The sequence below is a fragment of the Chlamydotis macqueenii genome, chromosome 3 (genome assembly GCF_036417535.1).
Source record: "Chlamydotis macqueenii isolate bChlMac1 chromosome 3, bChlMac1.mat, whole genome shotgun sequence".
In the NCBI taxonomy this organism is placed as follows: Eukaryota; Metazoa; Chordata; class Aves; order Otidiformes; family Otididae; genus Chlamydotis; species Chlamydotis macqueenii.
This window is the reverse complement of record NC_141558.1, coordinates 45,268,489-45,285,296: the sequence shown is the minus strand read 5'-3', so window position 1 is coordinate 45,285,296 and position 16,808 is coordinate 45,268,489. Positions and strand designations below refer to the sequence as shown.

Here is a 16,808-nt window from a genome sequence, read left to right as displayed (position 1 = left end):
TCCCATTTAGGTAATGGGATGCTCTGTTAAGGTCAAGTGTGGTACAAGGGCATTTTTGCCATGTTACTCACTGTATCAGACCTCTAGACATTCATGACAGAAGTTTTGATAGAACTTCCTCAAGTCAAGCACGCCAAAATACTGGCAGGTTGTCTGCTTGTTTAATAAACTTGAAATATTTTTCCTTTTACTGACTTTTTTTGTTTCCTCAGTGATTACCCCTCTTCCCCACCCTTCTACTTATCAGTGTCTTCCATCTCTGCATTACCTTGTAGCTCTTGAGTTCTTCAAAACATTGGGTCAGATTTTCAAGCGATGTTAATCCACATAGTTCCACTGAAAGGAGTGGAGACGTGCCAGTTTTTATCAGCAGGGAACTACCCTTATTGCAACTTACTTGTAACAGCTGTCACTTCCTCTTACAGTTGTGTTTTTTTATTGTTATATTAAACTATTTTCATTTAAAAGTGCTCAGAGTGAGACCAGTAGCATTGGCTTGCTGAAAAGACATTGTGCATGTAGGCACCTTCCAAGTTTCCCATATATTTCTGCCAGTTCATATTGTTCTATTATTCTGGGCTTCAGCCTCTCTTGAGCAGAGGCTGCTAGTCATTTCACCACATGATGACAGGTATTCACGCCTGCGAACTTTTTATTCCCTTTTGTTTCTGATCACATAGTAGTTTAGATCCGGAATTTAATCCAGTACAAAAATGTGGCAGTGTGCATTTGTGGCTCCCCAGTAGGGGAGCTGCCACAGGTCAGCAGATCTGAAATCCGGTTTTCAACACACAGAGCTTTTACAGCTTGCCATTAACATATACAGTATGTATGGGCCCCATTTCACGTTGAGAATTAGTAGCGCTTACTCCTATCTCCATGCAGAGTGGCATTAGCTTAATGCAGAGATCTTTTAACTTCTTCCCTGGGTCTGGGCTCTGCGTTGGAAGATCCCAACGGAGTATCAAAGCCAAAGAGGAAAATGACTAATCGCTTTCCCAGGGAAAGCTGTGTGCCAAAATTTGCTATTACAATTTTTATTGCTATCATCATCTCAATCAGCCGTTGAGCCAACTGATTCAGCCAAGCTCAGCTTCAAAACGTGGACAAACGTCCAAATGGAACTGAAGTAGATGTCATAACAATCAGACTTTTGAATGTATACTCAGAGAGATTTTCCCAGTTTTGTGTTAGCACATTACCAAGTTCATGCACTGAAAAGTTTTTCTGTATTAGTGCAATACAATTAGTTTCAATTCAGCCAAAACCAGTTGGTTTTAAATCTTTCCTGTAATATGACTTGAGATTACAGGGGAAGAAGGTGTGGGTCACTGCCTCATGTAGGTATTCAGATTAAAAAAAAAAAAATAGGATGATGATCATACATTCAGAATGTGCAGATTCAAAGCATGCTCATGAAAAGTAATAGGAAAATTCAGGCGTCTTGGACAGCTGAAAATCTCAAATATACCATTACCAGCCATAAAATGTAATAATTATCTCACAACACTATAATGCACTTCATAAATGGAATTTATACCTTTCCATTTGTATTTTTTTGCTATGATTGAAATAACTTATTCTAGGTGAATAATGTGTATGCCATACCAGTTTCCTTAAACTGTGCAAGTGTTACAGGCTTACTTATAATAAATAATTTAACTTAAAAATCTGAGAGTGAGCTGAAGCCGCCTCTATGAAAGTTGTACAGGCTTAACCCTGTGAAAGTGCCTACACATTTAGGGGGAAAACAAGTGTATTTTAGGAATGGTTTTTATTACGACTGGCCAAAAAAGTAGCACTGAATTATGACTGTGGTGATAAACTTCCTGAAATATGGATTGTGAGAATTAAGACTTACTGGAAATCATGAATTCATTTCTTGATTTAATACATTTTAGTAAAATATGCAACTTTAAAAGGAAATTATTTTGAAACAGAATGGTTCTGTAAGTATATTTTTTTACCATTTGGTAAACCAATTGCAGTGATTGTATTATCTGTTACTGTATCTTCCTGTACACTGAAACCTAGCTTCTCTGATACACTTCTGAAACTTCAGGGGAAAAAAAAAAATGGAAATTGACTTTCAAGTTAGTATAGAAGTCCTGACAACTTTTTTTCCCATGTCAAATTATTGTTATTTTATATGATCCTCCCTCTCACATATGCTAGCGTGCTTGCATTTTCCTCCAACAGCTCCATGCTGAAGCAGAGGTCTGTAATTTAGCTTTGTACTTCAGAAGTTCCCAGATCTGCCAGGTCACTCTCTGCTACTGGTAGCTAATATTGCTGACCTCCTATTGCTCTGTGCGCAGTGGCAAAGGTCTTTCAGGCTCCTGACCTCTGGTCATCAGGAATGTCATCAGTAGTTTGTAGTTTGGATGTTTTAAGTAAGAGGTGAACTTGTGAAATCTAAACCCTTCAGGGTGTTTTTAAGTGATCACTCAACTGTTGCATTGCTCTAGCTTGTACTTTTTATGATGTCTGTAATTGTAACATTTGTGGTGTTTATCATATGCAGCTATTTAAAAGGAAACCTCAAACAGTTGGCTGTTTAAAGTGAGAAGTCTGAGAATACAGTTATAAATTATTTGTCCGATCACTAACATGAGAACTTTATAAGAATCATAAGAACTCTTAACTTGTGTGTTCTTATAAACAATGTTTGTAGGTCTCATTACTGAAATGTGCTCATTTAAAATCCTGAAAGATAGTTATAAATTATTTTTTTTAAATAATATATTTCCATAATTGCATGTTGATGGGTTTACAACTTTATCTCTTCAACTCCTCATGCTTAACTGGAAATTTCCAGTGCCCTCTCTAATGAGTCTTAAATCTGGAGACAGAGCCCAGGGTAGCCCAGCCTCGCTATTTTGCTCCTATCTAGTTAATTGGGTTAACTTTACAATTTGAATTCTACTTTTTTTTTTTTTGCACATATCTTTTTTTTCTGTAAAAATGCATTAACCACTAATTAGATAATAAATTAAAAAATATCTTTTCAAAAAGATATCGGGCAGCCCTTCTCCCTTGAATGTTGCTCTCCATCCTATGCATATCTGTTTTCCTCCTGTCATTTTTCCAAAAGTAGAGAGTGGAGAGTACTACCGAAGTGGCAAGATCATTTTCCTATTACCCAAGCTGGAGTGAAGAGTTAGGGCAGGCAGAGTTCCCAGCGGGAGGCACCGGTGCCAGAGCAGGAGCCCCTTTTCCATAGCCAGGGCCAGCTGCTGCCCCGGGCTGCGGCTCTGACTCCCCTGTGCCCCGCAGCACAGGGGCTGGCACAGGGCTTTGCTTTCTGCCTTTCTTTCCTGCCAGCCACTGACCCTGGAAGGAAGGGATGGGGAAGCTCCCATGGGAAAGGAACTGCACTGCAGGGTTGGCTCTAATGTGCTGGATGCCGTTTGATTGCACTGCCACGTACATGTGCAATTGGCAGGGAGAGTTGTTACACAGTACATGAAGGGAAGGAGCTTGCTTAGAAATGGTCTCTGTGATGAGCCACAGAATTGGGGCTGTTCAGCCTGGAGAAGAGAAGGCTCCAGGGAGACCTGATAGCGGTCTTCCAGTACCTAAAGGAGGCCTCCGTGAAAGATGGAGAGAAAGTCTTCAGCAGGGTCTGTTGTGAAAGGACGAGCAGTAATGGTTTTAAAATAGAGGGAGGTAGATTCAGACTGGATATAAGGAAAAAAATTTTTAGATATAAGGAAGAAATTGTTTACACTGACAGTGGTGAAACACTTGGAACAGGTTCCCCAGAGAGGTGGTGGATGCCCCATCCCTGGAAACATTCAAGGCCAGGTTGGATGAGGCTCTGAGCGACCTGATCTGGTTGGAGATGTCCCAGCATCTTGCAGGGGGGCTGGACTAGATGACCTTTAAAGGTCCCTTCCAACCCAAACCATGATTCTGTGATCATATAGTAAATATATTTTAATCTTGGCCTGCCAGGCTGCCCTAAAAATCTGTAACATTGCTTCTGCAAAGTTTGTCTTAAAAGTATGTTTTTACATGTGTAAAACAGACTGAAGTAATTCTTTCTGCAAATGTCTACTGTCTAAAAGAGGGCTTCCAGTCTAAATATCCCTGTCTTATGTAGTGGGTTCAATAAGCTGGTAGAAATTACTTTTTTTTTTCTTTTTGTCCATAATACGAATCTTGAAAACATGCATCATGTTTGTTCTTAAAACGTGTAACTAGTAATATATGTTTATAACTGTCTTTAACTGGGATATTGTCCTAGACCTTTTATATCTAAGAGTAAAAAAGCACACAAACATTTTAAACTTTGGAAGTTTGAATTATGTCCCATAAAACTGAGACCAAAGCATATACATTTATAGGCTACCAATAAACTCCTTAAAATAGGAGTTTATAATGGAATCACTAACACAGATATAATTTTCAGAGCAGTAATTCAAGCAAGTACTTCTCCATTTCCATTTTTCAATCTACTTAATTTTTTGGTGTAAGCTGGAAAACAACTTTTAAGTATGTGGTCAGTTTGGGCTTTTTTCCTTTTTTTTTTTTATTTTCCTAAGGACATATTTTCTCACATTTATTTGTTTTCTGAATATAAATCTAAGCTTGATTGTGTTCCAGCTGCCTGCCAGGCTACATCTGTGTAAATTTAATGCCTTTCCTTAAATCAAACTCACACTTGAAAATGTAAAGATAAAATATAGTGTAAATATGTCAGTTAATTTGAATAATTTTCATAATATATACTTGTGTCATTATTGTGTCACATAATACAGTCTTGCGCTCTTGGGAAGAGCATGGGCAAAGGAAGATTAACTTGCGAACTTCAGTTAAGCAATTTTTTTCCTTTTCCTTGTAATACAGTTAAGAGGATCAAATGAGACTTTTGTCAGCACGTGAATGGACAGAGATATATATGTACATATAAAAAACCAACTAATTTCAAATGTTTTTCAGTACAGAATTTCGATTATCCTTAAAGAAAAATTTAGAAATTGTGAACCTATTATAAGACATTATTATCCAGTTACCTAGCTACTCACAAACTATCAATGCTTGTTCTTGCTCTGTTTTGACCATGCTACTTTTCTATATCCTATATTACGGGTAACACAGGTATTGCCCAAATGAGGACAGTTACAGACTGCTTTAAAGACTGGAGTCCAGCTCCTTCCTATACAGTGTAGCACTATGTGGAAGTGACAGGTCAGGCTGTTGCACTAAAATACTCTGTAGCACTTTGTACAATGGAACAAAAGACAAAAGCCAATTATATAATAATATTATTGTTGAGTTTATATTTGGCTGCCCAGTTACTTAAAGATCAAAATATGCTGTTTTCAGTTGGAAAAATAAATTGTATATTGGCATACCTTTGAACTTCTGAACTAGCAGAGAACTAAAATTTACTTCATAATGTATTATTAGTGTTAACTGCAGAATAGCTGTAGAAAAAACCCCGCATTTATTTATTGCATCTTATTTTTCATTTTTCATTCAGTGCACAAATGTATGATTTTTGCAGTCCTTCAGCATGTACTCAGACTACCAGAAGTTTATATAATTTTAACCAAGGTTCAGGTAAAGAGGATGCGATTACTTTGTTAGCTAAAAAAAGATCCTAATCTTTTTTCGTTTTTTATTACTTTGATATTTACTTTTAGTACTAGTTTACTCCAGATTTTTTTAATACTTTAGCTTAATGACTGTTAATTTTTGTATCAAATTTTCTAAGAATTCTTTTCCCTTGTTTCTTTCTACATCAGAAACTTGAAAGTGAGCAAAACACATTGCAGGTTTATTAAAGTTGAAAATATGTTTGGGTTCGCTGTACCTATATAAAGAAAATGAATGTATAGGCAGTCTGTCAATTCTAAGGTAGTTTTAATAACAGCATCGCTGAAGAAAAGACTACTGGTTCAACTCTGGAATGTGAGAAACTATTTTTGGTTTAGTTTAGACCCTCATCGTTACAAATTAATCAACTGCTCTTTAAAGTCTAGAACTCATTAACTTTATAAGTTTTACTGTTCCCATGACTGAACTTAATTTAAAATATTCAAGTTTACTTCAGTTACTCACCTTGATCCCATTTCTGTCTGTGCTCCACAAGTATTCTCTTCTCTCTTGTAAACAGATGGCAAGATGTAGTTACTTCAGATTTAAAATATTTCAGAAGGTTTTCATATGGTCTGAGTTTATAGTTCAGCTCTCCCTATAAATCAGTAATTTCAGCCAAACTTACACATTTTGTGGGTAGGAAGAAAATCTGATTTTATTTTTTTAACCCTATGGATAAGGCAAAGCATAGTACTCACCATGTTGGATACTGTCTGTAAATTTTAGTTCAGTCTGACTCCTCAAATGCCTCGTAGTACCAGAAAAATGCAAAAATTTTATATTTTAAAATGGGATGAGTAGTTTATTTTTAGAACAACTCTAACAATTCAAATAAAGGGTGATGATAAGCTGCATATCTGGAACACAATGTTACAGACAGGACTCTTAATATGATTCTGTGGCTGGTGTAATGCAAGGAACAGAATTCAATTATCAGAACAGCCCTTTGGCCTTGTAAAATGTAACTATCAAGTTTATGCAGGGCTACGTGTGACATTTCTCACTGGCAAAGCAAGTTACTCTCTCCTCTATGACCCTGCATCGTGTACAGGTTGAAATGTAGGTTTGAGAGGACTCCTACACCCTTGAAATGATGCAGCAGTCCCGAATGCCCAAAAGAAGACATTATTGGGAAAGTCCATCACAAACCTATAGAAAAGAGAGATGTGACATGACTACCAAGCACATGATTGCAGAAGCCATAGCTACAATTCCTGGTTATCTCCTGGTATACTCCAAGTTATGCTTAGCTGTGTAGGTGCTTGTGAACAGAGTATTCGCACATGGGCTGCAATAGTCCTCATTTAACAGAAGAAAAAGGGAAAGTGAAAAATGCACAGCGATGCTTTGTGGTTTAACTGTAAAGTTTGTATTAAGTTTCTTGACTTTAGAATGAAGATTAATGATTGATATGTAATTTGATCTGTTTCTTCACCCATGGAAGTAAGAACGGTATTCAGCTACAATGTACTAAAATAATTTATGTTATGTATTGTGTGGAATAGTTGAAGCTATAGCCTTTGCGGAACAGATTGAGATTCACAATGAAAAGGAAAACTAAAATGAAAAAATATTGAGTGAACAGCAGGGCCCATTTGAGGTGATTACAAAGGATGTTTCTTTATTCTGTCTTTTCTTGTGCAACCTGAAAACAGTAGCAGGGGGTTACAAGCAGAGTTCATCAGAGAGTTGTCAATCACTGTCATTTAACATTTTGCAATGGAAGATGTCTTTATTCAAGGACAGCTGGGCAAATCAGAGAAACAGATTTGCAGTTAGTAGTCTGTCCAGCCTACACTAAGCAAACAAGGACAGGGCAGACATACTGGCCTCTCACATAAAAATATAATGGACTCTGCTGACCTCGGTGCCCTCCATTCAGCTTCATTCTCAGTTGTATAAAAGCTTCACTACCCATTCTCAATTTCCTTTAATTACCTACATGTTGCAGATAAGAAAATGAACCTCACTTACTTACAGTCAATGATCACAAACAGGAAATTAAGTAGGCAAGTTGTTTAAAATAAGAGGAGTGTTTTGGAGGTAAATAAAACATGTGCTGGGGAAGAATTAGGGAAAACGCATTTTCAGGAGTACCAATTGGTCTGGAGTGACTTGGCTGATCCTTCTTTTTTCTGCTACTTTAAACTGCAAAGCAAAACTAAGTAAAAAATCTCCTTGGTAAATATTCTTTAAAATATCTTTGAAGGAGAAGCCAGTTAAATAAAAAGAGTGAAGCAAACATGCAGCCTTCTATAGGGCTTAAAAAGATTGTGACCTTAGGTTCAGAGAATAAATGACCACAGTTTTCACAAGAGATCTAGCAGAGACATCCAGGATTAAGCAGCAGTTGTCTTTAGTCAGTCTTCACTTCTAATCTGCAGTCGAGATATTAAATAAATTAATGACATTCTGATTTTCTTTCCAAATCTTAAATTGGCTAATACTAATCTTTCCTTTTACATTTATATCACAGTTTAGGTGTAGTTTCATTGTGATATTAAAGAAAATAGAAAATTTTGTGCTGTCAGTTTCTAAGGGAATGACAAACAGCTATATAACTGTTTTTAGGAATTGTCAAAAAAGGTTTTGTGTGTTAAGATATTAATGCGTGGATACAGTACTTTGCAAGTCAATTAGGTAGTTCTATTAGGTGTTCTAAAATTGCCATTTTTCTTTACCTCACTGTATTGGTTACCATTGTGAATATTTTATTAATATGGATTTGCAGGAAATCTGACTGGAGATTGAAGACTAAAATGCATACTATCAAATCTATGGTTTAAGAGGAGTATAAAACCCTGAACACTTTAATTTAATGGTCTCTGCTAAGCCCACAGTTCAGAAGACATTGCCCTTTGGGCTACCCAAATGACTTTTTATTTTATGACAAAATAAATACGCTCTCTTAAATTACAGATGGAAAAGATATCACATGTTATAAAACTCTTATTTTACTTGCAAGTTTTATACTTTAGAAAGATCATTCTCATTCCAAACAAGAATATGTACACATACATGCACAAGGGGACTTTGTGGAGGAAAAAAAAATTACCAGAACTGACTCCTCAGCCTAAATTATAGTTCTTAGGACGCTTCTGTTGTATTTTCTTTCCTGCAGAGACAGTAGATTTCCCTAGCAGGAGAATTAACATCTCTGCTCTGGCTACTAGAACAGTCATACTTGTTCCTTTCAGCCCCAAGGATTTTTTTTCTCATAACTACATTTAGATTACCTGCTGGTGTGCAGCTCCTTTTTGCAGCAGCGAGAAAGTTCTTAGACAGCTTTCATTTTGGCATGAATGGTATTAGTCCCACTCCGGAGCACAGAGCACACAATTTTGCTCTTTGCTTTGATCACTGATCATCAGTTGCTTGGACACTGACTCCTCAAAATATTGAAAATATACTTTAAAATAACCTTACCGGAGCTATTTCAAACCCACTGTGTTTTGAATACAAAGAGAAAAATGGAAACTCTGAAAATGTGAATTATTGACTTCTTTATAGCTAACCTTACAATGTTTCTGTGAGCCAACCAGTGCAGGATATCTGTAGAAGGTCATCTCAAACACTGAGTCCATCTAATGAATGTATTTATGCTTTTATGTTCTTCTTCGCTAATGTTAAAATCAGCTATGTGAATATTTGCAATATTTTACTAGCTGTTTTTTTCCCACACACGTGATTTTGATAAAAGGTACATTTTCTAAACATTAAAATGCTGCTATTGTAACAATGAAACCTAACTGTAGGAAATTAAATGCATATACTTTTAATGGCTCAGTAAGGATTAATAGTAATTGTGAAGTTAATTACAATGGTTAATTTTTAAAATTTTTTTTACAGAATGCTGATGAGTACACAGATCTGCCTGTGAGACACAATGAAGATCAGATGAACAGTGAATTAGCAAAACATCTTCCAGTTGAAGTCAATCCCCATTCATTTGACAGTTCACATACAAAAACACACCTTCTGCTGCAAGCTCACTTCAGTCATGCCATGCTGCCTTGTCCAGATTATGCAACTGATACAAAGACAGTGCTGGACCAAGCAATTAGAATATGTCAGGTATTGTGTGTGTGTGTGTGTGTGTGTAGAGAGAGAGAGAGAGAGTATATTCTTTCATATGCAACAGTTTTCTATCTCTGTGTCATGGAACATTGTACATAAATCATTCCTGCATGGGTGTGCTCCTTGCAGATTGTTATGCTGACCCCCAAGAACCCATCTCCCATGGGTACTTTTCTTTCTGTAGCACCCAAAATTGCTGTAGTCACTGCCAAGCATAAATAAAAGATGTTTTGAAATGTGGTTTGGGATGAAATACAGGGTTTTCCTCTAGCTTGTGAAAAGATATGTCTTGTAAGAGCACACTTTTAAATATAGATTTTAAACTCAATCTGGAGGCTTGTGACTTTTACAGTTGTACTGCAGTCGCAACCCACAGAAACTAAACTGACCATGGAGAGCACTGGTAACAAGCAATCACATGCACAGCTGCATGCTTCAAAAGAATTTTAAAGCAGCAATTTGAGTTTGGAGTAGAGTGCTGCTGTAACTGAAAAGCGCAATTACAGTTACAGTAGGAAGGGTGAGCTCTCGTTGACGTGAAAAACAGCCCCCTCTCTGATTCTGCCAGAAAGGAATAATGTTCTTTTCAGCAGAACTGGACAAGGACTCATTCACAGGTTCTTGAAGATCAGGTAACCTTCAACAAACTGCTCTTTTTATCTTCCTTGGTTCCATATCTGTAAAATAGGGACAGTAATTCTTTTTTTCCTACAGTTTTGTTTACTCAGGTTTTAATATCCTCAGTCATCTACATGTCAAGTATCAGAATGAGGCTTTGGTCTTGTGTGAAGCCTGTTGGCAATATCGTAACTGCAAACGTCATTGTGTCAAGCCTACCAGTTTGTAAAATCACTCTATGAGAAATTATTAATCAGTGCTCTAGACGGACAAAATACCAGGGCCAATTCAGTGTCCAGTGATTTTGGTGGGTCTCAACCTTAAACTAGCAAAACCAGTAAGCTTGTAATGCTAATATCAAATAGAGCAAAGCTAAAGGAAAGTTAAGAAGCAAATAACACCACAGATGTTATTGCTACGCAGTCTTAAACTTGGCAACCAGCAGTGCTTGAATGCAAGTCTACTCCAAATATTTCAAATCAATAAAATCATGATTCTGAAAGCTTGAATGTATGAACAGTTGTTACTCATAAGTCAGCTATTAAAAGAGAACACTGTGACTTGCTCAAGTGAGAAAATTCACCTTTGTTCAAAGAAATCACATACTTAAAGTTCATTTAGTTATGTGTGGAATTAGCATTTGGGGGTTAATTACATATTTGAAAAAAGTAAATTAAAAATTATTTTCAGTAATTATTTTGCTCAATATTTATACTGCTCTGCTAAGAAGTGTATTTTTAATCCTGTTACTGCATAATAGCTATTTCAGAAACAGTTGTCATTTGGAAGAAAAAACCCTAAAATATTCAACAGTTCCTTTAAACTGAAGTAGAGTTCTACCATGCCATACTGTGCCTTGGCACTCCAGCCTTCCATTGACTACTACATAATGCTAAATATACAGTCATCTTAAAAAAAAAAAAAAAAAAAGTTCCTCTTTTAAAAAAAATGAGAAAGAAACAACATGCAAGCATTTTTGTATTTTGAAGTTGGTGCATGGTTTACATCTCTTGGGAGAATATTTGTTCCATCTTATTAGTCACGCTTTCCAAAGGGAGGTTAAAGTTCCCAGAATCTAAGCAATAGACAGGGTTACACTTTCAATACTGGTTGTTACCTTTTTCCTTAGCACTGACTTCTTCCTTAGCACTGACCTGCTGATGAACTCTGGGTCAACAGAGGTGGAAAAAAAGATGTTAGTTGTGAGAAAAGGAACTGAACCATAGAAGGATCCATTGATAAACATATTCAGTGGGTGGTGTTCTCTGTGTGTGTGAACACGCACTCGTGCACCACCAAACGTAAAATTCAGCAGTGAAACAGGCACTGGTGTTTGAGTTATGTTGGACTTTTGTTTATTTACTTACAAAGTACTTCAGCTGTTAAGGTTGTATAGCTAACCTTCAAAGTCTGACCTGAACATAAACTGTTATTTTTGCTGGCGGGTATGTGAATGACAGGCTTTCCATATCAGTGCTGCTTTTCTGTTACAAGAAAGCAAAATCTTTCAAAGAGCTCTTACAAGTGGTTGTATCTCAGTACATACAGCAGGCCTCCATCCCAGGTCCCCTGCAGAGCAGATTTGCCATCTCTAGTCACGATAGGTAAGCAAGCCTCTTTCCGTCGCAGGCTACTAAACTCCTCCGCTCTTCTGTGCTGGCTTTCACCTGGATCAGCCTTCTCTCCCATGGTTCCTTTCGCATCCCACTCGTTGCATCCTTTCACCCATTCCTCCAGCATTCTCTGGGCCTCTTTCATCTCTAGTGGCTTTAGGCTGAGTGGTGTTAATGGTCAGTCAGAAAACGGTGTTAACAGCATCAGATAGATCAATGCAGCTGATGGATTTCAGGTAAGATTCCACTCTCTTCTAATAAAAAAAATGTATGCAGTTCCTCTTAAATTAATTTTCCTGAGATGTCTTAAAAGTTTTGCTTTCATGTAAGAATTCTCTTCATCTGTACTCTTGATGAAAGACGGAAGTCATAAGCATTTAACAGAATTTGAGGAGCCAGAATTTGCTGGCTCAATAAAGGAATGTAGTTGTTAGCATAGAAAATGGGAGAAATATATTCTGTTACAGCTTTCCTATAGTAAGCATTTGTTAGGTATAGATGGAGTTCAGCAAGATAAAATGTAGTATCTATTTACCCAATATGAAATACAGAATTATTTCTATTTTACTGCAGAAATATGGGGAATATCACTATGCAACCTTCTGGAAGGTGAATGCCTATCTGCTCCCACACCCATCTCTGTAATGAGTGGTCACTGAGGCATTGACTACACAGAAGGAATGTCACTGCTCTACACTGAAAAGCTCAAGTCAAAAACTAAGTTTTTTATCAGTGACAGGCTTTCATAGATAAAGCACAGAAGGTTCCCATGGTTCAGAAAATCTGCCATGACTTCCTATGTGATCTTGGGCAAGTCATTTAATTTTTATTTGCCTCTGTTACCTTTAATACAATTACAGTAGACCGCATATTCTCTTCAAGCCTGTCTGTGTTGTTTTCACTAAAAAAAAAGGTAGAGGTGTCAGTAGGATGGTGCACTCCAGTAGCTGCTCAAAATCAAACATCAAAGAACAGAAATTCTAATGAAATTATTTGTCTAATATTCTTATAGAATATAATTATTATTGTAAAGACCTCACCTTTTTTCCTACCTCTAATTTAAGAATATGTGAAACGGACTAAGTCTAATCTCTTTTTTACTTCTTTTGTCAAGCCTTATATTTTTTGACTGTGTATTCAGCGATCAGTTCTTGCTCTGCTGTTCTAAGACTATCGCCTATATTTGCATTAATTGAAATAGATAATTGAAGCAGTAATACCGTCAGTCTCAGATTCAGCAGGGCAGTCTCTTCTAGGAAATAATGTGACAGTTGCTGGCTTTGCATTGGGATTGGCCACAAGCCTCCACTTGTAGTATAATCATTGGTAAAATATTTTAATATTGCCAGGAGCAGGACTGCCATGGAGCTCAGCCTTAACCTTTGAGAAGTGTTTACCTATGGATGTGTTAAACGCATCTCAGCAGGGTACCTGTGCACTGAGAAGATGGACATGAAGTCAGATTCCAAACTGCAGAGTAAAGACTAGTTTGCATGGGAAATGTGCACATCCCTGAAACGAGGACACTGGAACACTCTCACTGGTGGCCTGCCTTTCCCCATCATGTCACTCTTCCAGAGAAATCGAATTTTGACAGGAAATAAAAAACTCTTTGGGTTAAGCGCTCCATTTCCTTAGCTGGACAATAATGTGCATACACCACTTTACCCATTCTAAAATAGTTTAAGTAAATAAGTTGTTTCTGGTTATTTAAATTGCAGATTTGCTGCCGTTCAGCTTATGGGAATGATCTAGCTGTCTTTTAAGAGCTAGCTTACGTACTAAAGGCTTACTCTACTAAACTGCAGACTGTTCTGGCTGATGGTTATCTGCTGCTCCTCACACAAAAGGCACTTTCTGGCCGTATCAGCATAGCTGCAAACAGCAGCGGTGCCTGAGCTGCAGTTCCTGGACTAAAAGAATAAAGATGTCCCTCAGCTCTGGACTTAACACCCTCCCCAAACCTCCTCAGTTCCTAACAGCCACTACAACTATTGATTTGGGGAGCCATATCCCTTGGATCATTTATTTTCCTGCCTGTGAGGAAATGGAGAAGTTCTTAAAGATCCTAAGTGTGTTTTGAGCTCCCGTGGTGTCTGTTGTTGGTGCAGATGTGCCGATTACTTGCCGCAAGGTGGTGGGCGTTATGGGAATGGCCAGTTGCCTGTGTAAGATTTGTCCAGAAGTGCCTAGGGAAAGAGATAATGGCTTTATTTAATTGGTGCATTGGCTACTATAAATAAATGGTCAGCTTTACTGAAGGAAGCAAAGAGAATCAAATTAACTTGAGAAAGCAGAGGATTATTCAGGAACAAGTGAAGAGCAGAGGCCATATCTCTAGCTACTACACGTAGTCTTTGTGTGTGCGGTGATACTCCAGTGATAGTACCGTGTTTGCAATTTTACTTAAAAGTAGTAAACCGTCCAACCATGGCTGCTTTCATGGCTATTATTCCACATTAGGAGAGTGGAAATAGTAGATTAAAACTTGTAGCACATATACTGGACAGTAATGCTCATTTATAGACACTAGGCAGCAATGGATAGTTTTGTAGTGAGAGTACCTGGGCATAGGAAACGTTGAGGTGGAATTACTTGCTGCCTGCTTGTGTTTTATAGGTCTGTACGTGGGAGAAGGGAGGGTTACCTGTGCGGCAGCGGTGTTGGGGTTTTTGCTCACTGTGGATAACTGGTGAACTGGGGTATGGAAGCATCTTGGTGACAGTTTAATGATCATTTGGTGCTGCTCATATATAATCCCTCCCCCACCCATGACAAACCTTTTCCCAGTTGGGGCTGGAGGAAATGAGTAATGCTTAACCCATTTGTGTGATCAATTCACTTAAGCAGCTACTGTGAAATGTTAATCACAACTTTAATTTGTACTGCATTAGCATTTTGATTAACTTGTAGGCTTGCTAGCACACTTGAAGCACTTTTACTCATAGTTACAGCTCGGAAATGACTTTTTGATTAATTAAGTTTGTTAGACAGCAGCTGAGCTTCCTGAATGCTAACCTTATGGGGCTAAAAGTTCAGGAGAAAGTTACTGGGAATAACTGTTGCTGTTGAAAAGTATTCTCATGAATGCACTCAAAATGTTTTAATTGTTGACAAAATATTACATTACAGCTTTGAAGTTGACTTTAAACTCTAAAGAGATCAGATTTATTATGAGAAAGATGCTGTATATTTTTCATTATTTTGGTAGATTTGTGTAAGGTTTGGAACAAATGACATCTTTAAGACATTGTTTACGTTTAGGAAATTGGGATATTTTGCCAAGAGATTTTTTTCAAAAACATTTTATTGTATTTACAGTTCACTAGTATAGTAGAGAATATGAATGTATTAATTACTAATTTAAAAATAAATTGGATATTGGGACTCAACAAGTTCTGAACATGTTGGGTTATTCCCTACCAAGTTTATATTGCTGGTATCACATTCCATAGCTGCTTTTATCTCTGTAATACTATTAAAAAAAAAAAAAATTGTAAGAACCCAAGGGTTGCACTCCACTAAATGTAGACAGCAAGTGATTTGTCCTTTCCCTGGTTCTGATCATACTAATAATGTTACTATGGAGTCTCAAGGATGGATACAGGGATAGGAATCTTACAAAGCAGCTAGGAAGGTGGTAATTTGCATACGTCAGTGAGACCTTTATGATGATGAGAGGATGAAGAATTAGTCTCTCGTAAGGGGTAGCAGAGCATATGGAAGAGGGAGATGAATATGCTTGTAAAAAATGTGAAGGGAAGGGGGATGCAGACGGTAGTATAAAAGGACTGCCTCCTGAATAGGATTAATTACATCTTATTCACTGTATCTGTGATAAATAGAAGGGGGGGGGGGTGTCTGTAGGCTGAAAATATACAGCTGTATGAGTCTGATTTAATTGATCTGAAAGAACTCCTCCCCCTCCGCAAATTAATACATTTCTAAAAAGTAATCTTGGACTAGATCTCTGAAGTGCAAGAGGTTCTGTAGATACCTGTTTTACCAATATATAACATACAAAAGGTAGTGACTGTAAAACCCTCTGTAAGACTTCCTCAAGTAAATTCCAACTTCTCAAGTTAGTTGTTTTTTCTGTGGTATATAATTGAAGCATCGTAGTCATGATTCATATAAAAACATGAAACTTATAATGTATGGCATGCTTTACCATCTGGAATAATATTTTACTTGTATTAGTATGATCTCTAGTCACATGTGGATCATAATATAATATTACATATTGGAAGGCTTCCTACATTTGAAGCATGTGTAAAAAAGATTTATTATTATTCTGAATTCATAGTTTTCAGGAAAATGGGTAAAATGTATACACTTTTGCATATTATTATCTATAAATATTTGTCATATAAACTCCATAGTCCTAAACAGCAGCTATTAGGCACCACTCTAATGATTTTAATAGATCTATGGATTTAAACTCATATTTCTAACTGAATTCTAGTCCTAGACAACAAAACTTATATTAGCAGGCAGCGAAGACAAGAGTTGGGGATATTTTGATTATTTGATATTGGAATACTATACACAATAAATTCAGGTACAAAACTGGTGCAAAACCCAACCAGCCTTAACTCTGCTTTTTGATGTAACTGTGCAATAACAATTTAAAGTATTTTAGTCTTACATAGCTTATTACTTTTAAATTATTGTTTCCTTCCTCAAAGCATCACTGCAGAATAAGACTTGTATTTGTTTGGCCGAGAATCTGTTGGGTTTACTTTACATAAACTTTCAAGTCTAAGGTGAATGTCATTCTGCATAGAGGGCTCTCTGTACGTTAGTGTATGAACTTTCAGTTTCCCAAATGAAGGCACTCAAGGAAGTGTCGTAGTCTGTCAAGCACAGATACAAAAAAAAAAAAAAAATTGT

At 37.0% G+C, this 16,808-nt stretch overlaps 1 protein-coding gene across 1 annotated transcript in view; it reads left to right on the top strand.

The window, feature by feature from the left end:
- The window catches only part of ASCC3 (activating signal cointegrator 1 complex subunit 3), a 276,330-nt gene that overhangs the window by 244,874 nt on the left and 14,648 nt on the right, over nt 1–16,808 (top strand). The window contains exon 37 of the mRNA XM_086743241.1: nt 9,457–9,681. Coding sequence (XP_086599367.1) covers nt 9,457–9,681 — 225 coding nt within the window. The remainder of the gene's footprint in view (nt 1–9,456; nt 9,682–16,808) is intronic.